At 42.2% G+C, this 27,662-nt stretch overlaps 2 protein-coding genes across 4 annotated transcripts in view; one reads left to right on the forward strand and one right to left on the reverse strand.

The window, feature by feature from the left end:
- APLF (aprataxin and PNKP like factor) overlaps positions 1-19,089 on the reverse strand; it is a 112,755-nt gene extending 93,666 nt beyond the window's left edge. For all 3 annotated transcript variants that reach the window (XR_004377293.2, XM_032806358.2, XM_032806357.2), the window contains exons 1-2: positions 18,878-19,089; positions 9,162-9,233 (exon numbers count right to left, since the gene is read on the reverse strand). Coding sequence is in view for 2 of the 3 variants with exons in the window: in XM_032806358.2 (XP_032662249.1) it covers positions 9,162-9,233; positions 18,878-18,970 (165 nt within the window). In the remaining variant the exon portion in view is untranslated. The remainder of the gene's footprint in view (positions 1-9,161; positions 9,234-18,877) is intronic.
- A 184-nt stretch (positions 19,090-19,273) lies between these two features.
- On the forward strand, positions 19,274-25,265 carry FBXO48 (F-box protein 48). Its single transcript, XM_032806362.2, has 3 exons — positions 19,274-19,368; positions 19,940-20,280; positions 24,797-25,265. The coding sequence occupies exons 2-3, from the start codon at positions 19,975-19,977 to the stop codon at positions 24,956-24,958; spliced, it is 468 nt and encodes a 155-aa protein (XP_032662253.1). The 5' UTR covers positions 19,274-19,368; positions 19,940-19,974; the 3' UTR covers positions 24,959-25,265.
- Positions 25,266-27,662: the final 2,397 nt, after the last annotated feature.

Below are 27,662 nucleotides of genomic sequence, written 5' to 3' on the forward strand. Positions count from 1 at the left end.
AGGATAAGTGCCTCAAGAAATGAGAGATGCCATCATCATCACTCTCTACAAAAACAAGGGTGACAGGAGTGACTATAACAATTACCGTGACATTTCCCTTCTTGGCCTTATGGGAAAACCCTTTGCTTGAGTTGCCCTAAACAGATTTCAGACCCCTGCAGACAGAATCTATCCTGAATCACAGTGTGGCTTCAGAGCTGAAGTCTATTATCAATACAATCTTCTCAAATATCAGAGGGGCAGCTGTGCTAGTCTGTATCCACAAAAACAATGAGGACTCCAGTGGCACCTTAAAGACCAACAGATTTATTTGAGCATAAGCTTTCATGGGTAAAAAATTCACTTATTCAGATGCATGGAGTGAAATTTACAGATATAGGAATAAATATATATTGGCACATGAAGGGAAGGGTGTACCTTACAAGTGGAGAACCAATGCTGAAGGCCAAGTCAGTCACGGTGGATGTGGTCCACTCCCGATAACTGATGAGGAGGTGTCAATACCAAAAGAGGGTAAATTGCTTTTGTAGTGAGCCAGCCACTCCCAGTCCCTATTCAAGCCCAAATTGATGGTGTTAAGTTTGCAAATTAATTGTAGCTCTGCAGTTTCTCTTTGAAGAGTGGCTGACTTAGAACAACGCTTCCTCAGCTCTCATCCCCTAGCACCCCTCCTCTGCTTATGCTATATTGATGACATCTTCATCATATGAAGCCATGGGAAGGAGGGGCCCTTGAAAAATTCCACCTGGATTTCAACAATTTCCACCCCAGCATCAATCTTAGCCTGGACTAGTCCACACAAGAGATCCACTTCCTGGACACTACAGTGCAAACAAGTGATAGTAACATAAACATCACTCTATACCGGAAACCTACTGACCACTAAATTTACCAACATGCCTCCAGCTTCCATCCTGGACACATCACACGATCCATTGTCTACAGCCAAGCCCTAAGATACAACTGCATTTGCTCTAATCCCTCAGACAGACACAAACACCTACATGATCTCTATCAAGCATTCTTAAAACTACAATATCCACCTGGGGAAGTGAGGAATCAGATTGACAGAGCGAGACGGGAACCCAGAAGTCATCTACTACAGGACAGGCCCAACAAGGAAAATAACACCACCACTGGCCATCACGAACAGCCCTCAGCTAAAACCTCTCTGGTGCATCATCAACGATCTATAACCTATCCTGCAAAATGATCCCCCACTCTCACAGGCCTTGGGAGGCAGGCCAATCCTCACTTACAGACAGCCCCCGCAACCTGAAACAAATATTCACCAGCAACTACACAACACACCACAGAAACACTAACTGAGGAATCGATCCCTGTAACAAACCCCATTGCCTTCTCTGTCCCCATATCTACTCTAGCAACACCATCATAGAACCCAACCACTCATTCACCTGCACATCTACTAATGTGATATATGTCAGCAATGACCCTCTGCCATGTACACTGGCCAAACCGGACAGTTTCTATGTAAAAGGATAAATGGACACAAATCAGACATCAGGAATGGTAACATACAAAAGCCAGTAGGAGAACACTTCAGTCTCCCTGGATATTCTATAACAAATTTAAAAGTAGCCATTCTTCAACCAAAAAACCCTTCAAAAACAGACTTCAAAGAGAAATTGCAGAACTACAATTCATTTGCAAACTTAACACCATCAGTTTGGGCTTGAATAGGAACTGGGAGTGACTGGCTCACTACAAAACCAATTTACCCTCTCTTGGTATTGACACCTCCTCATCAGTTATTTGGAGTGGACCACATCCACTGTGACTGAATTGGCCTTCAACATTGGTTCTCCACTTGTAAGGTAACTCCCTTCTCTTCATGTGACAATCTTCTCACTGAGACAACTACAAGAGAAATGCAGAGAACAAACAAAAAACAAAAAGCCCCTTTACATAGCCTTTGATGATCTCACAAAGGCTTTTGACCTTGTCAGTAAAAGTGGACTCTTTGCACTTCTAGAAAAGATTGGATGTCCCCCTAAGCTTTTAAGCATGATTCAATCCTTCCTTGAAAACAGGGATGACATAGTTCAATACAACAGCTCAGTCTCTGAGGCCTTCCATATTCGTAGCAGAATTAAGCAAGGCTGTGTACTTCCCACAACTCTGTTTGTGATCTTCTCCTTAATATTAAAACAAGCTTTTGGTTCCTCAGCCGAGGGACTCTACTAGCACACAAGATCTGATGGAAAGCTGTTCAATCTTGCAAGACTCAGATCTAAAACCAAGACTCAGGAGGCCCTTATTCAACCTCCTCTTTGCTCATGATGCAGTGACAACTCACAGAGGTCATCTCCAAACCTTAAGGACAGCTTTTCCAAAGCCTGCCGAGACTTTGCACTTACCATAAGCCTTAAAAAAGGAGGAGCATAATGTTCCAAGGAGTTGAAAAAGCAAGATCAACAACTATGAACTTGAAGTGATGCACATACCTGGGGTCCACTGTCGCAGTCAACCTTTCACTTGAAATGGAATTCAACATTCGCATTGGAAAACCTGCCACAGCAACGTCTACACTGGCAAAACAACAAACTGACAAAACACACAAAGATCTGTGTGCATTTGTTATCAGCACATTTTTGTATGGGAGCGAGACACGAACCTTATAGTCTCATCAGAAAAAGAGAATCAACAACTTTCACATGCGTTGCCTTTGTCAAATTTTTGGAATCTCCTGGAGGGACAGAGTCACCAACACTGAGGTGCTCAAGCGAGCCAGTATTCCCAGCATGCAAACACTCCTCAAACAGAGATGTCTCCTGTGGCTTGGGCACGTGTGCCAAACGAATGATAGGCAAATCCCAAAGGACATCCTCTACAGCAGATTGGCATCTGGAAAAAGACCCAAAGGATGCCCAAAATTGCATTTCAAGGATGTGTGCAAGCAAGACCTCAAAGAAATGGACGTTGATGTGGACAACTGGGAAGATCACACTCAAGACTGCAGACTCTGGAAACAAGCTTAAAAAAGGTCTCCAGAGTTACGAGAGGAAGTAGTCAAGCTTTGCTGAGGAGAAGAGAGCATGCAGGAGGAAGAGCCCACAGGGTTGAAACATCACCTTTAAATGTGACAGATGTCACAGAGATGGTCTCTCTTGAGTGGGTCTCTTCAGCCACAGTCACAGCCACCATAAAACCAACTGAATAAATTCTTTACCTCTCAGGGGTGCATACTCATGGTCTCTCAAGACTGAAGGATGTCAGCTACTACTATTATGCAGCTACTACCAAGGAGAAGAAGAAAGAGTGGCACTTGAGAATGCAACCATGGAGGAAGATGACTTTGTCACAGATGTCTGGCACTTCTGTGAGCTAATGGCCATAAAGGCTGATTCCACTGGAGGATCCCTAAAGGCCCCCAATCTGCTATCATTTGGGTTAACAAGACCTACTTTATCCAGCGATATGTTTATGAATCTGAAAGAACTGAAGCTTGCAGCTTTACCTGGAATATAAATTATATTTGAGCGTAGCAATCAATAAGTAATTTATTAGCAACCATCCAGGCAGAAAAATATTCATTAGAACTTGCCCAGTCATTTGCTCATTTTCTTTTCCTGATAAATAGATGCTCTTAGGAAACACTATGACCATGGTAATTCATTTTTCCTATTTTGACCAGTTACCACACTAAGCAACAAAAGATTTGCTAGTTTACCTATTCGCCAGTAAAATCCAATGGAACTCCCATATTAAGATGGCTAAAATAATTGTTTTGTAATTATAGTTAATTTACTGTAATTCAGTAAGAATTCTATACAGAATTCTTTTCATATGTTATATGAACCTAACTGAAAAACACAAACCTGGTGTCATTTTTAAAGAGGACTTAATAAAATTGTCATTCCAAAAATAAGAAAAGTAGCCAGAGCATGGTTCAATGGTACAACTGACAAAAATTAAACCATACAAATAAAACTAGTGAGCTAGAGGTTAATGACAATGAAAAGTAATTGCATCTTATTTAAGATATGGGATGAATTAGTTGGCATCATTTATTTTCCCAAACAAAAAATTATGTAAAGTTGAAACTAAGTATCAATAATTTAAAGGCAGGAAAACATTACAAGGATGTTGTAATTATCCCAGAGCCAAGTATTATAAACTCAGAATTAAAGTTCCCTTAATATGCTTGGGTTATTTTAAGAAATACACAATTAAGGCACTCAAACAACTGTGAAAGTAGAATGAATTAGATTGTAAAAGTAGAATGGATTAAAGAAATGCTGTATGTTCCTTTAAGCAGGAATGAGGAATGTTGAAATAAAGTTGTCAGGAAGAGAAACATTAAAGTATGCAACAATGGGTCCACTTAAGCTAATGGTGGGACATTAGCAGGATATCAGTAAGAGTTAATGAGAAAATAAGATGTGTGTGTCTAGCCCCAGGTAAACTTATCAGTTCTGTTTCCTTTGTTATCTTGTTAAGTTCATGTCCTTTTTATCTGTATAAATAAAGTAGTTTAAGCCTTGCATGGCACTCACACATTATCTGGGTGTATTAGCAGAGCGCTTCGCTAATAAAACAGAGTGGTCTGACAAATTGTGAGTCCTGAATCTGACTTTGACACAACCTTAACTCTGCCCTGTAGCAACATCATGTAATAATCATATGACTGAGTAAAAGCAGCAAAGAGTCCTGTGGAACCTTATAGGCTAACAGACGTATTGGAGCATGAGCTTTTGTGGGTGAATACCCATGCATCCGACGAAGTGGGTATTCACCCACGAAAGCTCATGCTCCAATACATCTGTTAGTCTATAAGGTGCCACAGGACTCTTTGCTGCTTTTACAGATCCAGACTAACACGGCTACCCCTCTGACATATGATTATGGTGACACCATTTTAGTTTTTGTGGTCGCAGATAAGAATAAAGATATGAAAAAAATCTAAATTCCCCCCAGCCATTCCCCTTGTGGTAGAGCAGAGTTACAGTTCTTACTTTAATATATTCAGATTTCTTTTAAATTTAACCTTAACTTCCAATTTCCTGGGTTTATAATGCTTGGAATTGGGGATAATTACAACATTCTTTTGCTTTTTTACCCTTAAATTACTAATACATACATTCAACCTTAACTCCGTATTTATTTAGGTTTTTTTATCTGGGAGTTTCCTTAATTTAAATTGCTAACACTTCACACACTAACACTGAACAAGAAATCCAAAGAGAATGCTTCCATGCAATGCTTCTAATGATCTGATATCTAGTATCAACTTTTTGTTATTATTTTAACCGTTAAGGGCAGAATCACCAGTACATCAAAGCAAATGCAGCACAGTTACATTTTGTTTACAGCTGCCTAGCAACGCAAGAGCAGTACAAAGCAGCTGACACATATCAGTGAATCTATTCCTTAACTGCAATTGACTTCTTAATTTAGAGGGCTCCATTAGTGAAACTGGCACAATGTAAAGCCTGGACAGGGACAGAGACAGCCTAAGAACCACAGTCTCTGTGCTTTGAGGTTTCCTCCATGTTCCAGTCTCAGTATCTCCAGCAGCACTGCCTAAGGAGGCCATGAGGAGCCTTTTAAGCACTGATGTCCAAGCTTCAAAGAGCACAGGGCCAAGTAATCATCTACTGAACTCTTGAAACATGCCCTGTCTCCCTCATACCACTGAGTCATTACAAATTGCATAAAGGAAAAATGGTGATTGGCTGAGTTACCTCTGTCACAATGGCCACACTTAAAAGTTACCAGCATTGTTGCAGTGAGCCCATCACTAGTCTATATTTACAGCAACTACATATAATTGTTATTAACTTAATCACAACCTGTTTCTTCAAATAAAATCTATGCTATATTTCAATTAAATTTCGCCATCTGGAAAGTTTAAAGGGGATACTCTATATTAGAGATTGGCAACATTTGGCACGTGGCCCACCAGGGAAATCTGCTGGCGGGTCGAGACGGTCTGTTTACCTGCAGTGCCTCCAGGTTTGGCCAATCGCAGCTCTCACTAGCTGCAGTTCACCATCCAAGGCCAGTGGTGGCTGTGGAAAGCGGCACAGGCCGACGGATGTGCTGGCTGCCCTTCCCGCAGCCCCCATTAGCCAGGGACGGCGAACCAGGGCCCTCGGGAGCAGTCATCAGCCGAACCTGTGGATGCTGCAGTAAACAAACCTGCCCAGCCCGCCAGCAGCTTTCCCTGGCGGGCCATAGGGCAAAGGCTGCCAATCCTTGCTCTATATCCTAGTAAAAAAAAAAAAGAGGATAGAAGTTGATAAAGTACAGGAAAGAATCAAAACAGTCACATTTAAAAAAAAAAAAAAGTTAGGTTAGCTGAAGGCAAACAACTAAATATTGACACCTGGTTGCATACAAATGCAAGAAGTCTAAATATTAAGATGTGTGAACTTGAAAGCCTGGTATTAAATGAGGATATTGATAAAATAAACATGACAGAAATTTGGTGGAATGAAGATAATCGATGGAACACAGTAATACCAGAGTACACAATATATAGGAATGACAGAGTAGGTTGCACTGGTAGGGGAATGACATTATACATGAAAGAAAACAGAAGTAAAATGTAGTAAAAATTTTAAATGAATCAAAATTACATGCTTGAATAAAAAGAGTATAGCAGTAAGATTACACTACCGACTCCCTGTCCAGGATGGGAACAGTGATTGTGAAATACTCAGGGAGATTAGAGAAGCTACAGAAAACCCAACAATAATGAGGTATTTCACCTATCCTCATGTTGACTGGGAACATGTCACCACAGGACAGGAGGCAGAAGTAAAATTTCTCAGCACCATTAATGACTGCTTGTTAGAACAACAAGTTCTGAAGGAGGCTTAAATCAGCCTCTGTACCAAATGACTCCAGAGACAATACTGACAATTACAAGCCAGTAAGCCTAACTTCCATACCAGGCAAATCGGTTGAAATTATAATAAAGAACAGAATTATCAGACACATAGATGAATATGATATGTTTGGGAAGAGTCAACAAGGCTTTTGTAAAGGGAAAATCACACCTCACCAATCTATTAGAATTATTTGTGGGAGTCAAACATGTGGACAAGGGTGATCCAGAGAATATAATGTACTTGAACTTTCAGAAAGCCTTTGACAAGATCCCTCACCAAAGGCTCCTATGCAAACTAAGCCATCATAGAATAAGAGGGAAGGTCCTCTCATGGATCAGTAACTGGTTAAAAGATAGGAAACAAAGGATAGCAATAAATGATCCATTTTTACAGTTGAGAGAGGTAAAGAACAGAGTCCTCCAAGGATCTGTACAGGGACCAGCACTGTTGAACATATTATAAATGATCTGGAAAAGGGGTAAACAGTGAGGTGGCAAAGTTTGCAGACAATCCAAAACTACTCAAGATGGTTAAGTCCAAAGCTGACTGTGAAGAGTTACAAAGGGATCTCACAAAACTGCGTGACTGGATAACAAAATGACAGATGAAATTCCGTGTTGATAAATGTAAAGTAATGCACACTGAAAACACAAACCCAACTATACATACAAAATGATAGGGTTTAAAATTAGCTGTTACCACTCAAGGAAGATCTTGGAGTCATTGTGTATAGTCCTCCGAAAACATCCGCTCAATAAGCAGCAATAGTCAAAAAAGCTAACAGAATTTTAGGAACTAGAAGGAAAGGGATAGCTAAGACAGAATATATCATAATGCCACTATATAAATCCATGGTACACCCAACACCTTGAATATCGCATGCAGTTCTGTTCACCTCAGCTCAAAAAGATCTACTAGAATTGGAAAAAGTACAGAAAAGAGCAACCAAAATGATAAGGGTATGAAATAGCTTCCATACGAAGAGAGATTAAAAAGATTGAGATTGTTAGTCTTGGAAAAGAGATGACTGAGGGAGGATCTGACCGGACTATAAAATCATTAATGGCATGGAGAAAGTGAATAAGGAAGTGTTATTGACTCCTTCACACAACTTACGATCCAGGAGTCACCCAATAAAATTAACAGGCAGCAGGTTCAAAACACATAAAAGGAAGAACTTCTTCAGATAACAGAGTCAACCTGTGTAACTTGTTGCCAGGGATACTGTGAAGGACAAAAGTATAACTGGGTTCAAAAAAGAGTTAGATAACTTCACAGAAGATATTTCCATCAACGGCTATTAGCCAAGATGGTCAAGGACTCAATCCCATGTTCTGGGTGTCCCTAAACCTCTGACTGACAGACACTGGAATGAGATGAACAGGGGATTGATCACTCAATGAACTACCCCGTTCTGTTCATACCCTCTAAAGTGTCTGGCACAAGTCAATGTGAGAAGACAGGATATTGAACTAGATGGACCACATGTCTGATCCAATATGGCCATTCTTAACTTTATGTTCTTAAGAATCTGCATTATTCCATTAAGATCATTTAGGTCAAAAGAAAGGATTGATAAAAGCAAATTTTCTTAAAGGATTCAATTTAATTTTCACTTCAACAAATTATCAGATCTTCTTACAAATTTTCAGAAAATTCATTCTGTACACAGTAAGTGCCATAAACTTAGTGAGGATACACTATTTTTCATACAAAGGAGGATTTATCCCTGCTTTAAGTCACAAACTGAACTAACTATGGAGTCACAATCAGCATTTTCATAATTATGTTCTATATTTCTTCGGTATCTCCCGTGCTACATTGTTGTAACAGAAAAAAAATAAAAGCAAATTATTGGAAATCATCTGATGGGCAAATACAGATATGCCAATAAGAAAAGGGGTGGTCTGTACAGAATGGGGGGTGGGGGTGAGGTGTCAGGTGAACTGGCTCTTGTTCATTACTCTACCATGCTTTTATTTTTCCCCTGTAAACTGAGGCAACTCACTGTCTCAGAAAAATTGGGATATAACTGGACAGGTATAATGATGTTTGTAAAGCATGTTCCCATCCTTGGAGAATGCCAGTTTCACTCCACGATCACCTTTTAGAAAAAGCAGTGTTGATTCTATGGGTCACTACTTTAACTCAGTAGCTTTATTTTCAGACATTTCTGATCAATTTCTACTTCTTACACAGATTTTCATTAAGAATTACTTAGATCCAGCTGTAACTAATATCAAAGTAGCTTTTTTCTGATGTAGTTTGACTGTTACAGAATCAACAAAAAAGTCAAGTTACCGGTTTGATGCGAAGTTGGTCACCCACCACTTCCAATATGGCATGTTTTCGGGATACTCTCTTATCTATAATCTGAAAAAAAAAAAAAAAAAGACAGTTGAGATAAGAGCAAATTATGGCACTCATCTCTCAAATCATTATAGCAAACAAGCAAACAAAAATCAAATCAAGATAAACCAATAAGCAGATTACAAGGTCTCATTGAGTACAGTTCATGCAGGCTGTAGGTTTCTGATGCCTTGTAAGTAGTTCCACATAACACAATTAGTTTAAAAAAAAATTAAGAAAAATTCTGTATTAGAACTAGATTCAAACATTAAGATCAAGATTTTCATAACCTACGATTTTAAATCCAGAAATTAACTGTCTAACATCAGTATGCAGAAAAGCTTGAGAATATGAGCTCTGCCAGCTCAAAAGGCAAGCAAAAGCAAGCAAAAAACCCCAAAATTTATCATTTGTCAAAACCTCATGATTGTTCAAGGTCTGACAATGCTACTTAGAAGAGACAGTATTGTGTCTTGAAATGTTATAGAGTGCTGTGCTTGTCTCAAAGCTACTAGCATACAGGGAGCAGGAATTCATGTTTTCTATAACGAAAGTTTCAGGGTAACTCCAGTAAATTTCAACACCATCACCACAGCAGACAAACAGTTAATCCTAGAAACACTGACACAAAAACTGAAATAGAGACAATACCCGGAGGCTTACAAAACTCAGGAAAAATGTTATTAGTTCCTCAGAACTGGCATTACAAGAACATTTTGTGAGGAACACGCTGTTTTAAAAAATTGAGATAAATTTTTAACCCAATGTAACAGATGCTAATTTTCCTCTTTTTTCATTTGGAGACGTTTGGAGTTCTAATGAGATTTTGCCAGAGTCATTTATTTTAATATTATTTATTACAGTGAGAGAACTCTCTCTTCTGCATATGCAGAAAAACTAATATTGATGGGTTAACTAAAAACCTGCTACTATTTGCAAGGAAAGTTTTTCCTGTTCACACATTTCCTTTAAGCGTGACATTCCAGACAGCAAAAAGATCCAATTACATCTTGGTAGGAAACTATAATTCATTTCTCTCAATGTTTATTAGGTTTAAAGATGTGTATTCAAACTGGCAGAACACTGCTACCAGAATTACAAGTGTATGTTGTGACCTCTAGTGAGGAACTATGTTACCTCACGTAACCAAATAAGTTCATAAGAGAAAACACAGTTGCTATATATGAGATTATTATACAAGAAAATACATCTGAAAGATTACTGAAGGTAAAACGTGTTAAATTTGACCAGTAAAAATTCAATTGAAAAAATCAGACTCTCTCTCTCATTGTAGGCACTTACTATAAACAAACATTGCATGAAAAATATTAAACAAGTGCTGCAAGAGCAAAGCTAGGGAAAGAAACAAAGTTTGCACAGGATAAGCATAAATGTGCTACTTCAAGACAGGGTCCTAACGTATTATCTTGAGAAGGAAGATGAAACAGTTTAAAGCCCACTGAATCGGGACATAAAGGGAGTGTCACAGATGGGAGACGGGGAATGGGTACTAGTCCAGGAGAAATTCACACCCTTAATGGTAAAAGCAGCATACATTAAGAGGAGGCACATTGTGTGAAATGTTCCAAGCCAGAGATGGAATACAGTAAGCATGTGTATGGTGTATATATAGCAGTGTTGGAAGAAACAAGGTGCTGTGTGATTACTGAGAACACCCTATTAGGTCCAAGTCACTAGAAACCCCATGACAATAAGAAATGAGTACTGTTGTTGGCCAGGAACAACAACATTTACTATCCTTGTTAGGAATCAAAGTCAAATTTCGGAACAACATAATTAATTAGTAAAATAATCCATCAAACTGCTATTGTGGCAAGAACAAGCCCATGATACCACAGGATCCTAATTAATGGCTAATGGCCATAGACCCTTGTACACACAATAACCTCAAGGTCAGTGCTTGGAAGGTGTGCAGTAACACATAAGCGTCCATGATTCTCCTAGACTGCCAAGCATTCTACATGCCAATCTGAGGTAAGCAAAGAACCAACACACTCCATGAACAAAGATGGTAGCAGACTACATCACCATCATGACAGAGTGAGTGTGTGTGGTCCCAGTGTATGTCTGCTACAGGTCAGTGAGGAAGCCAAGCACATGTGATCATGGGACCTGCATTGATATTTGGGACAATCACTGTGAGGCACTTCCCCTTTCCACTTCTGTCTATTGGTAGCGGATATTATCTGAGCTGGGGCCTGCAGCTTCCATGGTTTTCGCCAACACTGATACAATGTTCATAGATCTGGCTTTGACAGAGATAAAGGAACTACACTGAGTTAGAAGATACTTTGTCATCTCTCTGCTGCTCTTAGTTTTGCCAGGTGACATAGAGAAATCAAAAGGAGTCAGAGGGGTTTCACTCCTGCTGTAAAGAACCTGTGGTCAATTAAACGGATAACAGTGACAAGGTGGATGAGGGAATATCTTTTATTGGGCAAACTTCTGTTGGTAAGAGAAACAAGCTTTCAAGCTACACAGAGCTCTTCATCTGCAAACAACTGATAGCTCAGTTACACTCTGCTGTTTTAGAAAGCTATGAACACAAGCAGATGTAAGCATTAGAATAAAAAAAAAACACAGAAGCTTGGGGAGAATAACAGAGATCCACCTCGATCTACAGATCCTTCCCAGCACCACTTTGATTGCTGCCAGGAGACTGAAGGCAGGGTACAGCAACAAAGACACTCAAGCCAGCATGGCTCTGCAGCAATCAGGAGGTTCTGAGAGAGCAAGCTGAGAGAGAGTTCTTTCTTTTTATCAGCCAGCGGCTGCTGGTATGGCTTTCGACTGTCAAACACCCACTAGGCAGAAACCAATACGAAAACTGGAGCATGATCTGAGCCAAGTCCAGCACCAGTCCCTCTACCAAGAGCTGGGTGTAAGGGCTGGAATTCTCAGTGTGTTGCCTTTGGATCTCTCAAACTTCCTCACCACTGCTCATCTTTCCTACTGGTCTCTGCCTAGTAGGTGTCTTGCGTTTTTTCAGCCCTACTCCAGTTCTACAAATGAGGTTTTGACATAGCGGACACGATTTCATCTCTTTTCAGAGAGGGACAATGTAGTTTAATACAGGAAGAAGTGTTCCCACTGCCAATGGCCTGCTCATATCCACTGACATTTCCAGTGCCAGAGAAAGTGATCCCAACAAATCTTTCACACACCCCACATTAAATAGGGGAAGCATTGCCTGCAATATCTTATCAGCAGCCTCCTCCAAGTCAAGCCTTCCTCAACTGACATCCTCAGCTGTTCAGAAATCCAAAGATTGTAGAGCAGTTAAGTCTAACATATTACAAAAGCAGGTCTGGGAGCCTCATGAAGCAGTCCTCTTCCATTCTTTAGCTGCCAGCTTAGCCTTTGAAAATCAATTAAGCATGCAGACAAGCAACTAAAGCAGTTCTCACTAAAGCAAATGCTGACAAAGTAAAATATATTAGAAGTCAGCTAGCAGGTATTCTATGAATTAGTAAGGAAAACATTCAAGCCATAAAAAATTACAAAATGAAAAAATGTCTCAGTTAAACTAAAGTCAAATATAATTCAACAGCACGGATCAGAAACAGCCTAGTGGTCCAGTTCTGAAATACATCCCATGAAGAAGCAACATTTCCCTGTGCTCAACTCTTTGAACCAATCACAAACTCATCTTAAAACTACATTATATATGCTCTTAAAATACAAAAGTGAACCCAGGTGTACAGGAGAAACAACAAATGGCCATCTAATAGCAGAAAGTAATTTAAATGAGAATAATCCAGGGCGGATAAAAATCAATTATTTTTTTTAACAAAAACAAAAAAAACAGATTTTTATTTAAATCAGATTTTTTTGATAAAATACTTTTTGAGGAAAAAACCTATCTAAAGATCATTTTAATTAAGATACATTATAGCTCAAAATATCTCATCATGGAATAGGGATTATAAATTCTAATTCTATAGTATGAGACAATATGTTCATGTAATGTTTAAGAAAAGTTTTGTAAATGAGTTCCAATAGTTCATGGATTAGGGATCCAATCTTATGTGGTTCCAGGGGCTTCTGTATAGATTATCTAGGTTAATCTTTCTATCTACCCAACGGGACTCAGTGGTCGGTCTAGAACAGTGCTTCTCTAAGTCAGGCCGCTGCTTGTTCAGGGAAAGCCCCAGGCGGGCCGATTTGTTTACCTGCTGCGTCCACAGGTTCGGCCGATCGCGGCTCACTGCTCCAAGCTAATGGGGGCTGCAGGAAGCAGCATGGGCCAAGGGATGTGTTGGCCACCCTTCCCACAGCCCCACTGATCTGAAGCGGCGAACCGCAGCCACTGGGACCAGCGATCGGCCGAACCTGTGGACGCAGCAGGTAAACAAACTGGCCCAGATCGCCAGCGGTTTTCCCTGAACAAGCGGTGGACCAGCTTTGAGAAGCACTGGTCTAGAAGATACCATCAGAAATGCTCAGTTTTGCAACTCTCAAACTATAGATTTGTGTCTTCAGAGATAACATGCTTATTAACAGCAAAAATGTTTTTAAATTAAATAAATAAATAATGTATAGAGGTGAGAAATAACAGACCTCAACCCTATTGTCCCTCTGCAAATCTGGGTACACAGATTCAATCCCTTACCTCTTTCTAAAAGTGCAAAGTTTCAAAAAGTTCAACGAATAGAAGATTGTTGGGGGCGGAACAGATCTGGACAAGGAGAAGTCCGGAGATAAATGTGAGAATGGAGGGACAGGCAATAGAAACAAAAGTGAAACTGTTTGAGCAGCATATTCCAGAAGTCTTGAGGTCTTTCTGAGTGAAGCCTTCACTGATTTAAGATCTACCATACCACTCTCTCACTAGAAGGGAAAGCCTATAATGGCAGCAGGCCGTAAAAGAGACCCAGTTTGGGAATAAGAACCATTCAAGAAATATGTTTGCTGATGTTTTAAACAAAGTCACACCAGTGAACTAGTGGAAGTCATTCAAGCTCTTAGATTCAGAGACTCTTAAAGTGATAATCTCACTTTTAATAGCAGTAGCTTATTTTGCCGGTCTAGAAAGTCCAAAGGAAGAAAATATTCTAATTCATTCCAAATTGAGAAATCATTTGGGACCTGAAAAAGCAGGAAAGCTTGTTTTTCTTTTCCAGATTATGAACAAACAGGAAAATGAAGGTGAGGATGACTGAGTTAACTGCAAAAGCCAATGTTTTAAGTTTCTCATGTTGACATGGCTGACATAGTCAATTTAATTTTTGTGTTTTTTTTTAAAAAAATATTTAATTATTTTAGTTAAAAATAAATAATTAACAAAAATAAATCTGATCTTAAAAATCTTGAACGTTTAACTAAATTCAAAAAATCATATGCTTGTTTTGTTAAAATATTATGTTTGTTGTTGAAGAAAAAAATCCAGAATACATAACATTGTTGTTTTAGTTAAATAAAACAATTTCAATGTCTTTCTGGTGATGTTCTCCTCCTAATAGAGCATGGCAAGAAAATCCTCCAAATATTAATGACTAACCCATTGAACTGGAGATAGTTCACCTCCGAATGACTTCATAAATATCTGCTTCAATTACCTTTGGTAAATGAAATAACCAAACAATCATTCATTTTCTGAGATAGCTGTAAAACTAATCTGAAAAGTTTTCAAAATAAATCACTTAAAAATGTATAGTGTGTACCTTCTAAAAATGAAACCTACATCTATCTCTGAGTTATGAAGAACCAACAAAAATGCACTTTTATGTAGAAATCCATGATTAAATCGAGTCTTCCTGACTAGTGATTTAAATCAAATCCACTCTGGAATAATTTGACTAGCTGAAAAGGCTTCCAGTCTATGCATATGAAGACTACATAGATTTTAAACCAATCAGATTGCTTATGCCTCCCCCCCCTCATCCCACACAAATACAGTTACTTTCATAACTATTTGACCCCTGTACTAATCTGTCTACCTGTCCCACTTACGGTGTTTCATTTACTATGCATTAATATTGCTACAACGGCTTGATTTTCTCCAGGAAACCTTTGAAGCTTGGGCAGAAGAGTTGGACAATTTGAATACGTACTTCAGGAAGTTCCCATTTATTTATTATATAGCTATATTGCTAAAGAGAAGCCTAAAACAGGACAGTCAGTTTGTTGTTTTTAATGTAATGCTAATTATGCTGACTCTGAAAGAGCCATCATGCCAATTGGAAAAATGTACTTGCCCTCTCCAGAGGAAGACCAGTCAAAGGGACAAATACAAAATAATGGTTTAGTGCATAAACCCTAGGCAATAAAGGATATCTAAATGTGAAAAGGGCCCAATCTGAATACAACCAGAAGAATTTATTTTAAAAGGACTGGCTCCCTCTGCTCGCTACACCTTCCCTACCACTACAAACTACAGCAGATGGATTCTTTAACAGCATAAAAGGGATATATCCAGTCGGGTATTTAATATGGTGCTTAGCTCTCTGAGCTGGGATTATGCAGGAAAAAAAGATGGAATGTTAAGTACTTTAGTATATTAGAATGTGTAGAACACTGAAAGTTGTATTTACTTTCCACTACTTATACAAGTATCAGGGAGGAGCCGTGTTAGTTTGTATCCACAAAAACGAGTCCGATGGCACCTTAAAGACTAAGGGATTTAGTTGGGCATAAGCTTTTGTGGGTAAAAACCCACCTCTTCAGATGCATGGAGTGAAAATTACCAACTTATTACAACTAATTATTACTTATACAGTTTCCTTCTTGTATCCCACATCTAGTATAAGGAATCCACACTGATCAGTTTCACAAGTTTTTCTAGTCAGTCTCACTTTTCTCACCTTCTTGCACACTATTCTGAGTGTGGGCACTAGCATTACAAAAGAGTAAATTAAACACAAAACAGCTGATCAAATTCTGCCCCTAATTAAATCCACTGGTTTGTACAGGGTGTAACTAAGGGCAAAAATGTATCTTACTGTTTTAAATGAGTTTAAAAATTCTAACATCATTTGTATTAGTTTATCTTGAAATCTCTCCCCCAAATCTAAAACTACTTAACAGACTTGTGTATAAACTTTTGGCGAATGCAGCAACATTTGCCAACTAGAGAAAGATACCACAGCAATTAGGCACTAAGTGCTGATATGGCTGAGTGAAGTGAGTACAAACCCTGGTCTATGCTGAACATTTAGACTGACATAACTACATCGCTCAGGGGTGTAAGAAATTCACACCCTTGAGCGCCATTGTTAGACCAACCTTAAGAATTAAGAATTCTTCTGCTGGCCCAACTTCTGTCACACAGGGATGCAGAATACCAACATCCATGGAAAAAAAAAACCTTTCCTAGATGTAGGGTCTACGCTATGGTGCTAAATCTGTACAGCTGTCACTGTAGCACCAATAGTGTAGACATACCTCGAAACTATTTGCAAAAAAAGTTTTGTTGGAAGAGATGCCGTCAACTTAAGTCACATCTTTCTGAAATGTTATTACCAACCTATTATTATAAGTATACTGAAGTTACTAGTGAGAAAATTGTTTCACTTTAAATTTGTACACAGTGCTTCAGAAGAGGTGATTTTTCTGGAGGATGCCCTATTGTGCTCTAAAGCAGTGTTTCCTGAATGGTGGGTTGCAGACCCAGTGCAGAGGGGAAGCCACAGGAAGAGATGGCAGGCTTGAAAAGTGCGCCTGTCCTGCTCTCACTAGCAGTAGCAGCTCCTGCCTCACAGGGCTGAGCTTGGCTCCCCACTCTGGGCATCGTGACCTGGCACACAGGTCACATCCCCACTCACGTTTCACTCAGCCATCAGGACAAACCCGAGCGGTGCTGAGACCCAGTGCGCCAGGTCACAATACCCAGAGCAGCAAACCAGACCCTGCCCTGTGGGACTGGACCCACTGCTGCTAGGTGAGTGCAAGGTAGGTTTGCTCTCTAATTTCCTCCTGGGGCAGGGCCTCCCCTCTGCACTGGGCTGGGATTAAGGTTGAAGTGTCAGGGCAGAAGGTACTGCTACAGGTGGTCAATGCTCCCTCAGTGGGGCAAAGAGGCAGTGGAGAACACTACCAGCCTATGAACTGGGCCCCACAAACATGCCCATTTGGACCCTGGATGGATCACACCAAAAAAAAGGAGAGAAAACACAACTGGTGAGTCACCTTTGTAAAAAATGTGGCACCATTGCTCTAAACCTTAAGATTTCACTCAAAAATAAACAAAACAAAACAAAAAAGGAGGTGGGGCTTTTGCCCCTACGACTGCAAAGATTACACTTAAATTCACATTATTAAAATGAATGGATGCAGTGAAATTGGCACCATGAAGTCTGAAAAAGGAGCTGAGAAAAATGTGCACTGTCCCTGTACATTTCAATGGGTTGGGAACTCTGAAGGCTACGGTTAACGATGTGTTACATTATTAGTTATTTCACTGTTGATGAACGCACACAAGAGCATGAAACAATATTGTGTTATTATTCAAGTTTCCTGTAAGTGAAGTTTTGCTTTGATGTCGCAGAGCAGAATGTAGTTTGTGGAGCAGAAAGTCTGGGGACTGATGCTATTCCCTCTCCCCATTATGATCTGATTTCCTCTGATTTGGGAGAGAATCAGGAAAGATGTTTATGTAAACAGGAAAATGAGTCAGCATCGCTAACCCATACGATTTCTTAGTCTCATAATGTTTAGAATTTCTTTTAAAGCCCCAGCTCCTTGAGTCACAGTAAAGGAGAATCTGTTTTTAACAACACAAGTTTCCTATCACTGCAGATTATGGCAAAATGCTTGAAAGGAGCTGGAAAGCTCTGATTCTGCCTTCTCCTGTATGGGGAGCCAGCCTCTATTCACCCTGGTCCCACAGCCAGACAGGGATATTAGTTAGCAGCTCCTCTGTGAAGCCATGAGCATGGGCATGTACCTGGCGCAGTTCACCCTCATCCCCAACACCTGCCCATTTTGTGGTGTGAGGGAGAACCTGCTGCATGCTTATCTCAACTGCACCAGGGCTGCAGCCCCTATTGCAGCTCCTCCAGACCCTCCTGCTGAGGATCTGGCTACTCTTTTCCCCACACCTGTTTATATTTACACACCCTGTCCATGGTCCCACCAAGTTGTGAGACCACATCATCAACCTCCTCGCCCTGGCCAAAACAGCCATCTCCAACACCAGGAGGAGGATGTTAGATGAGGGGCTGCTCTGTGACTGCAGGGCCTATTTCCGCTCCTTTCTGGTCACACGTATTCGGGCAGTGTTCCTCTGGGCAGCATCCCCTGGGTCCCTAAACGGGTCTGAGGAGCAGCAGGCACTGTCCCGGGTTCTCCGCTCGGTGTCCTCTGCTAGATCCCTAGTTCTGCACCTGCGACCTTCACTCCTGACCCTGTTATTCCTTAGTTGCCCCCGATCTTCATTTGGCTCCCGGGGTCAGAGATCCCCCCTTCCCCCCACACAAGGCTGCGGGTGAAGTCTGAGAGCCTGAGCTCTGCCGGAGGCTCTGATGAGCCCACGGTCCCTTCCAGCCCCAAGCGGGACTTGCGGGATGCGCAGCGCCCGGCCCAGCCTGGGGCTACGAGTAGGCCCGGCCCAGCCCCCCGGGGCGGCTCCTGGGCTGGAGGCTGCAGCGGCCGCGCTGGGCAGCGGGGTCAGGGAGCCCCCCACCCCCCTGCCGAGGAGCCAGACTTACTCCCAGCAGGGGGCCTCTTCCCAGCACTGTCTGGCCGGGCTGCAGCGGCACCGGGCGGCCCCCGTCCGCGGGCGCTAACTCGAACCCCGGCATGGGCGTCGCGGGGGGGGGTGGGGGCTCTCCGCCTGCGAACAGGGCGCGGCCTCGCTGTCCCCTCCGGAAACTCGTGCCAGGCACGGAGGCTCCTCCCGCTTCCGTTTCCCTGTGGGCTAGGAGGTGGGGCAAGCTGCCGCTGTTTGTGTTTAAATCCCCGCAGCACCGCCCAGCCCTTGGCCGGCCATCCCGGAAACGGTAGTTTCCAACTCCACCCTCCCCGCCCGGCTGCGCTTGAGCGTCGCCGCGGGGAAACTACAAATCCCGGCGTGCCCCGCCACAACAGCCTCCGACGCATGCGTATTGCCTCAGGAAGCCAGCGGGCGGCGGTGTAAACATACACGTTCGAATGGGGGAGACGTTTAAACCGTCACCTGGGGGCAGCCGCGCGGGGCCAGGTAGGGGGCGGTCTGCGGGCCTGGAGTTTCCCTGCACCTGGCCAGGCGAGCTCCGAGGCGGGGCCGGGCTCGGCAGCGAGCAAAGGGCGCCTCATGGCTGAGCACAGGCAGGGCACCGTCTGTCCCTTGCTTAACGCCTGCAGGCTGGGCTAGCCTAGCCTTAGCACAGGGCGCCCTACAACGGTGGAGTGATTGCTGAGGGCTGGGCAAACACGAAGGGCACTAGTGACCCATCCTGCACTGCTTGAGGTCTGTAGGGTGACCAGACTGCAAGTGTGAAAAATCAGGACAGGGGGTGAGGGGTAATAGGAGCCTGTATAAGAAAAAGCCCCAAATATCAGGACTGTTACTATAAAATTGGGACATCTGGTCACCCTAGAGGGCTGGGCCAGCCAGGGTACAAGGCATTGCATGCTGTTTAATATGTGAGGCACTTTAACATAACCTTCAAAATTAGGATTAACTTGATGAAAGTTAACTCCATGTATTATGTAATTGAGATCAGTGATAATGACATGCAACTAGTTACATGTGAGGCTGTTTAGTGACCACTGTACTTCCTCATCTCCAGGGTTACTCATGGTGGATGTATTGAGGCCTTAAATTATGCAGAAAGCCTCCAAGAAGAACAAACAGGCAGTTGCTTCATGTAAAGAACTAACCATCCTTCCTCCAGCCAAGAAAAAAGGGGAAAATCGGGAGGACTTTGTAGAGCTGCTGCCTCCAGAAGTCAGTTTTAAAATTTTCAGTGAACTGGATATTCAGAGCTTATGCAAAGCTGCAATGACATGCAAGAGCTGGAATCATGCAATTGAGAACAGTGACCATTTGTGGAAACATCACTGTTTAGTCATAAGAGCTGTCTGTCAGCGAGAGATAGACTGTGATCGAGGAAATGGATATTCATGGAAGGTAAATTTAAGAATGTGGACTGTCTAGCTTTGGGAAACTGAGTAGCTTTCAGGATGAGTATTAAGATATGTGAGGTTCTCTCCTGATCAGTACTTCTGATCCATCCAAGGTTAAGTGAAATTCAAAGTTGTTACAACCTAATTGCTACAGCCTGTGAGGTTTCAGGGCTTATTTACACTACAAAATTAAGTTGACTTAAGTCAAAGTATAGCCACCACAGTAATTAAAAAGGTAGTTAACGTCCACACTTACTCCTTCGGTTAGCAGTGCGTGTCCTCACCAAGAGTGCTTCCACCAACTCAAGTGGGGCATTATAGGACACAGATCTAGAGCCTAGCACCCCAAGCTGTCAGTGAGGTGCAGGGCTCACCCAGCTGTCAGTGCTGAGGCATGGGGGCCCCAGCTGCAAGCCAGCACCCCCAACTGATAGCTCAGGCTATCACCACCAGAGAGTAGAAGGACTCTAGCTGACAGCCCCCACTTGGGCTGACAGCCAACAGGCTATGTCAGTTAATCAAGGTCTAACTGCATCAACATGAGCACTACACCTCTCATGGAGATGGAGTTATGTCAGCGTAGCAGGTGACTTCCTTCATCAGAAGCAGCATTCTGATGTAGACACTGACATAATTAGGTCATAATAAGCCACATTGCACCAACCTAACTCTGTAGTGTAGACCAGGCCATAGTAAAATAGAATTACAAACACCCTCACAACTGGCAGTCTGTGCAGAAATGCCAAAAAATAAGAGTACCATAGAGACAATGAACTACCTGATCCCTGAGAAATGATCAGGCCAGCTCTGGAATGGAACACATTGTGAAAGGGACACAGTTTTACGTACATGTTCCCCATAATTTTACTCCAGTGGAATACTCCTGCTGGGAGAGAAGGGGTTCCTGGAATCTGCTGATCTAGAGAAATATTTGCCCCTACATACCTCTTAAGCCAGATACAGCTAGGGGTCAAAAAGCCAGCTGCTTTAGAACCCCTTTACCCAACACTATTGCAGCTGCTACTCAAAACAGTGAGGAGGAGATGAACATGTTGCATGAAATCCTATTGAGGAATAGAGAAAGCAGAACTCTGGCAACTTAAGTGTTAAAATATAATTAGAAAGGCCAAAAAAGAATTTGAAGAACGGCCAACGAAAGACTTTTTAAGTACATCAGAAGCAGGAAGCCTACTAAACAGCCAGTGGGGCCAGATTCCCAAACCTGAGCCATTCTTTTTAGGTGACAAATCTGAGGAATGTCCTAGACTGAGGTGTCATTAGAGGACGTTTTGGAACAAATTAATAAATGAAACAGTAATAAGTCACCAGGACCAGATGGTATTCACCGAATAGTTCAGAAGGAACTAAAATATGAAGTTACAGAACTATTAAACTTATCATTTAAATCAGCTTCTGTACCAGATGGCTGGAGGACAGCTAATGTGATGCTAATTTTTGAAAAAGGGCTCCAGAAGCGATCCTAGCAATTAAGGGTCAGTAAGCCTAACTTCAGTACCAGGGAAATTGGTTGAAACTGTCAGACACATGATTTGTGGAGGAAGAATCTACAAAAAGTGTTAAGGGAAATCATGCTTCAGAAATCTACTAGAATTCTTTAAGGCGGTCAACAAGCATGTAGACAAGGGTGATCCAAGGGATATAGTGTACTGAGATCTTCAGAAATTCTTTGACAAGGTTCCTCATCAAAGACGCTTGAGCAAAGTAAGCTCTCATGGATAGGGTCCTACCAAATTCACTGTCCATTTTGGTCAATTTCACGATGATAGTAAATTTCATTATTTCAGCTATTTAAATCTGAAATTTCACGGTGTTGTAATTGTAGGGGTCCTTACTTAAAAAGGAGTTGTCTGGAGTTGCAAGTTTATTGTAGAGTGGTTGCTGTATTGCTACCCTTACTTCAGGACTGGTGCTGGCAGTGGCTCTGCCTTCAGAGCTGGGCAGCTGGAGAGTGGTGACTGCTGGTCAGGAGCCCAGCTCTGAAGGCAGAGCTGCCACCAGCAGCAGCACAGAAGTAAGGATGAAATGGTATGGTATTGCCACCCTTACTTCTGCACTGCTGCCTGCAGAGCTGGGCCATAAGTCAGTAACTGCCTCTCTCTGGCCATCCAGCTCTGAAGGAAGCAATGCAGAAGTAAGGGTGGTATGGTATGGTGTTGCTACCCTTACTTCTGCACTGCTGCTGGTGGGGCACTGCCTTCAGCGCTGGGCACCTGCCCAACAGCTGCCACTCTCCAGGTGCCCAGGTCTGAAGGCAGCGCAGAAGTAAGGGTAGTAATACCACAGACTCCTTAAAATAACCTTGTGACCCCCCCAATTTGAGAAATGTTGGTGTCCCCCATGAAATCTGCATAGTATAGGGTACAAGCACACAAAAGACCAGATTTCACAGAGGAGGTCAGTTTTCAGGGTCTGTGATGCATTTTCATGGCTGTGAATTTGGTAAGGCCCTACTCATGGGATAAGAAGGTCCTCTCCTGGATCAGTAACTGGTTACAAGATAGGAAACAAAGGATATGAATAAATGGTGAGTTTTCAGAATGGAGAGAGGTAAATAGTGGTGTCCCCCAAGGGTCTGTATTGGGACCAGTACTGTTTAACATATTCATAAATGAGATGGAAAAAGGGGTAAACAGAGAGGTGGCAAAATTAGTAGATGATACAAAACTACTCAAGACAGTTAAGTCCCAAGCAGACTGCGAAGAGCTACAAAAGGATCTCACAAAACTAGGTGACTTGGCAACAAAATAGCAGATGAAATTCAATGTAGATAAATGCAAAGTAATGCACATTGGAAAACAATCCCAACTATACATATAAAATGATGTACTAAATTAGCTGTTACCACTCAAGAAAGGGGATAGATAATAAGACAGAAAATATCATATTGCCTCTGTATAAATCCACGGTATGCCCACATTTTTAATACTGCGTGCAGATGTGTCGTCTCTCAAAAAAGATATATCGGAATTGGGAAAAGTACAGAAAAGAGCATTGAACATGATTAGAAGTATGGAACAGCTTCCATATGAGGAGAGATTAATAAAATTGACTTTTCCACTTGGAAAAGAAACCAGTGAGGATATGATAGAGGTCTAGAAAATTATGACTGGTGTGGAGAAAGTAAAGAAGATAGGAGAAGGTGTTATTTACTCTAACACAAGAACTCAGTGTCGCCAAATGAAATTAATAGGCAGCAAATTTAAAACAAACAAAAGGAAACATTTCTTCACACAACACATAGTCAGCCTGTGGAACTCTTTACCAGAGGATATTGTGAAGGCCAAGACTATAACAGAGTTCAAAAAGAACTAGCTATGTTCTTGGAGGATAGCCATTGATGAACCTATTAGCCAGGATGGGCAGGGATTCAAAACCATGCTCTGAAGTGTCCCTAGCCTCTGGTTTGCCAGAAGCTGGGAATGAGTGACAGGGGATGGGTCACTTGATGATCACCTGTTCTGTTCATTCCCTCTGAAGCACCTGGCATTGGCCACTATCAGAAGACAGGGTACTGGGCTAGATGGGCCACTGGTCTTTCCCAGTATGGCCATTCTTATGGCAGCTATAGCATCATACTTATAGAATCCAGCCTGCAGAACTTAGCAGCTCAGAGAGGGAATGGATTCAGACATTGCAACCACCACCCTGAACCAGCACTAGTTTGAAAGAAAGTAGGATACAACCACCTCTTTTAGGGCTTTAAGTCTACCTCTGCATAGATCACTGGTCAGTGGAACTCAGAGTTACAGTGTCAGACTCATTTCCTCTCTGAGGAAGTGTTAGTAGTTCAGTATGAGGCAAGAGCTCATAAGGAGACAAGGCTGTGAGCAGATGGAGTACTCATGCTGCTCTGAAGATAGTGGACACACTGAAATCCAAACTCAACACTTTCCTGGCATCTGACTTCATTAACAAAGCAAACATCACAAATCCTAGTCCAGACTTATGGCCATTTCCATGTCTTCTCCCATAGGCCACCTCTGCCCTAGATCCCTCTTCTAGACAGCTAGTTCTCCCTCCTCATGTCCAGGGTTGAGGTAACAAGCTACATGTGTCAAAAAGTCAATAAGTTAGTACTTCTCTGCATGAGCAGGGAACATCCCAACAGAGGAACCCAACCACCCTGTTGCTCGAGCACACAGGAGAGTTTGGATTATTTTGGGGCCTGCAGAATAGGGAAGAGAAATAGAAAGATTTTAAAAAAGTTTTACTTTAGGGTAGGGAGTTAGCCTGAAATGGTGTGGATGAGAGACAGAAGACTTGAGAAGTGAGAATGATCCTCATGTTCCTCTGAAAAATGTGAAGTTAAAGCCCTGGTCCACTAGAGGGCATTTGTACACCTATGTATTGCATTGAGGGCCCAGACACCCAAATGTGTTATAATGTAGATGCTTCTTCTGGTGTAAAACTTTAGTTCTCCCAACTTCCAGTGTTCACATTGACTTCTGCTTAGTTTATTCAAGTTTTTCAAGGCTTTTTAACGGTTTACTCTGTATCAGGTCACTCTACTGAGAAACTACTGGAAGAGCAAAGTGAAGCATGAATGGCTAAGTGGAAAATATAGCAACATTCACTCACGCTGTGGCTTACCAGAAAAAATCATGTATCCCATGGATGCTGATACATGGGGAGAAATACTGGAAGCAGAACTGGAGAGATAAGAAACAAGACATGGATCTTAAATAGCAAGAAATGGCACAGAACTGACTGTTTTTACTGTAAATATTTAGCCATTCACAACAGTGACATTTGCAAATATGTAGTAGAAACTTCACTGGAAAAAATATATAAATACAGAGTTTATTTTTATTTTGCACTTTATCACAACAGCTTGTTGTAAAAACCCTAAATGAGATATAAACTATACAATGTAATTATTTTTAAAGATACTGTTCAACAGATGTTAAGTCTTGGATTGACTTTTCATTGTGCACTTTTTGAAAAAATAGAAAAAAAAGGTTTTTTTTTCCCACTTGAAATTCGTATGAAGGAGAAACATGAGACCACGGGCATGGGAAATGGAAGGGATTGACTACTGTCTAAGCATCAAAGCCACCGGGTGTGAACTCCTTCAGTCTGGCCCTCTTTACCATCAGATTCTACTTGAAGTACAGTTACGGTCAGAAGAGTGACTGCAGTAGTGCCTCCTTCTTAGTCCACTAACCTGCTCCTAGTGTGTGTTCAGTCACAGCAACAAAAACCAGCAGTTAAGTTTTCTCTTGTACTACTGCAGAAACTACTATATGTAACTGAGCTGGATTTACTTTGACTTAATTCAGGTTACATTAATTTTTATAGCAGAGCTCTCCTTGAAATGGAAATAAGGGTTAAGTTTCCCCAATAAACCTCTTTAAACCTAGAGTTGAAACCTCACATACAAAAGAAAGGGAATTCAGTCATCCTCTTCCCCTAACCCACCCTCTAGCTAGTTGACATTTCTTCCTCTTTGCTTCTGGGGCAAAGAGCTTTCTACATATCACTTTACTTTTGATGGCTTGAGTCCAGCCTTTATAATAAGGGGAAGTGTTAGAGAACTCTTCAGGGGAAGAGAAAATCAGGAAGGTCAGAGGACATTGTACAGGTGGGTTCAGGAAAAGGGTAGATGAATTCATGGAAGGGAAGCAGTAGTGGGAGAATGGAAAATGAAAAGGGATTGCACAGAAGAGCTGTGAGAAAAACAGCAGCCTGGTGCAATAAACCATCTCCTCTTACACTCATTTTGTAGGCCTGGTCTATGCACAGTTTTTGTAGTGATATAAAACTTGATTTTTTTTTTTAACTGAAATCATTCAGTTGACACAACCTCTATTGTGGACACAGTTATAAAGGTGCTTATAATTGCATCCCCACTGGGGTTAGGGGGGGAGAGTGTCATACTAATTTACATAGGTTTCAAACTGATATGATGTTTAGACAAGCCCTGACAAAGCATCTTCCATACAATGTTTTGTAAAATGTTTTACAATGAGAGCCAAGGAAACTGATAGGTGAGGTTTAAGAGAAGTTGGTTCAGAAGGAAAAGAAGAGAGCTGGACAGAGAGAGAGAGGAGGCAATAGAGAGTTGGGTTAGGATGGGGGTGAAGGTTGGTTAGTGGTTAGAGTAAGGGTTGGAGTTTGAGATAGGGTTAGAGTTTGTGTGAGCATTAGGATTTGTGTTGGGGTTAGGGTGTTAGGGTTACAGTTAGAGTTAAGGTTTAGGGTTTTTAGCTAGGGTTAGGGATTAGGGTTAATGTAAGGACAAGGGTGAAGGTTTGGATTAGGGTTAGGTTTAAGGGTTCAAGAGAGTGTGTGTGTGAAGGTTTAGGGTTAGGGGTTGTGCAAGGGTTAGGGTTACAGTTAGGGTTAGTGTTTCTCTTAGGTTTAGGGGTTCGGGTGAGGTCCTTGCCTGGTCAATTATAAACAGAGCCAGCCGTGCCACATGGTGACCCAGCCTGGAGAATTCTGCTGAGTACTAATGGAAGGGAGAGGGGATTCCATCAGCATTTTCCTGTCAGCTCCCAGTGCCCCCTGGGCCAGGACTCTCTTTTTCCCCTCAGCCGCTCTGCGGGGGATGCTAGAGGATAGAAGCTAGAGCCTTAATGTCCTCTGCCCCCAAGGGAGGCTGCAAAACAGGGATGTGGGCAGGGTCCTCCATGAGGACTTGCTTCCCCACCTGTTTCAGGATGACAGGAAGGCATGAACCTGGAGCATGGTCCCCTTAGAAGCCCAGTCACCACTTAACCAGGACAAGAAGAACTTGACTCAAGCCAAGCTCATTCCCTGCTCTGCCTCTGCCTCCCCAAGAGGAATACTCCTAACCCACAGCCCCTGCAGCAGCAGATTCTACAGCCAGTTGGAGATAGCCAGCGCACCTAAGCCTGGAGTCACAGGTCACTTACGTCAAACTCAGGGAGGGTGATGATGAATCTGAGCAAGCCCGTGCTGCTCCTATGGCCTTGGCTCTCTCCCGTGACACCCTGGACACCATCCAGTAGTTAAGTGCTGTGAGGAAAGGAGGCAGCTCAGGAACAACGGGCAGGTGCGCGTGTTGTGCAAATGACACCCCCCTCCACAAAATCTTCAGGGGCTGAGACATTGTGCACAGGGTGGAATATCTGATACTTCCATTGCAGAGCTTTACAAGGGGATTGTTGCTTGTGTTCTGCAGGTCACAACCTGTCATTCTCTCCCAAGATTGGAACGGTGTTTGGTGTCGGGGCTGGTCCCATCCTCCCTGAACTCCTGATTCCTGAATAACTCACCAGGAAGGAGACAGACCCCTCTCCCCTCCCTGCCTCTCAAGTCCTTGGTTGGGTGAACGGAGTGAGTGTGAGCACAATCCCCCCAGGAATCTCAGGGCCCGTCGGAGAGAAGGGCTGATTCTCT

This window comes from Chelonoidis abingdonii, chromosome 3 (genome assembly GCF_003597395.2).
Source record: "Chelonoidis abingdonii isolate Lonesome George chromosome 3, CheloAbing_2.0, whole genome shotgun sequence".
NCBI lineage: Eukaryota > Metazoa > Chordata > Testudines > Testudinidae > Chelonoidis > Chelonoidis abingdonii.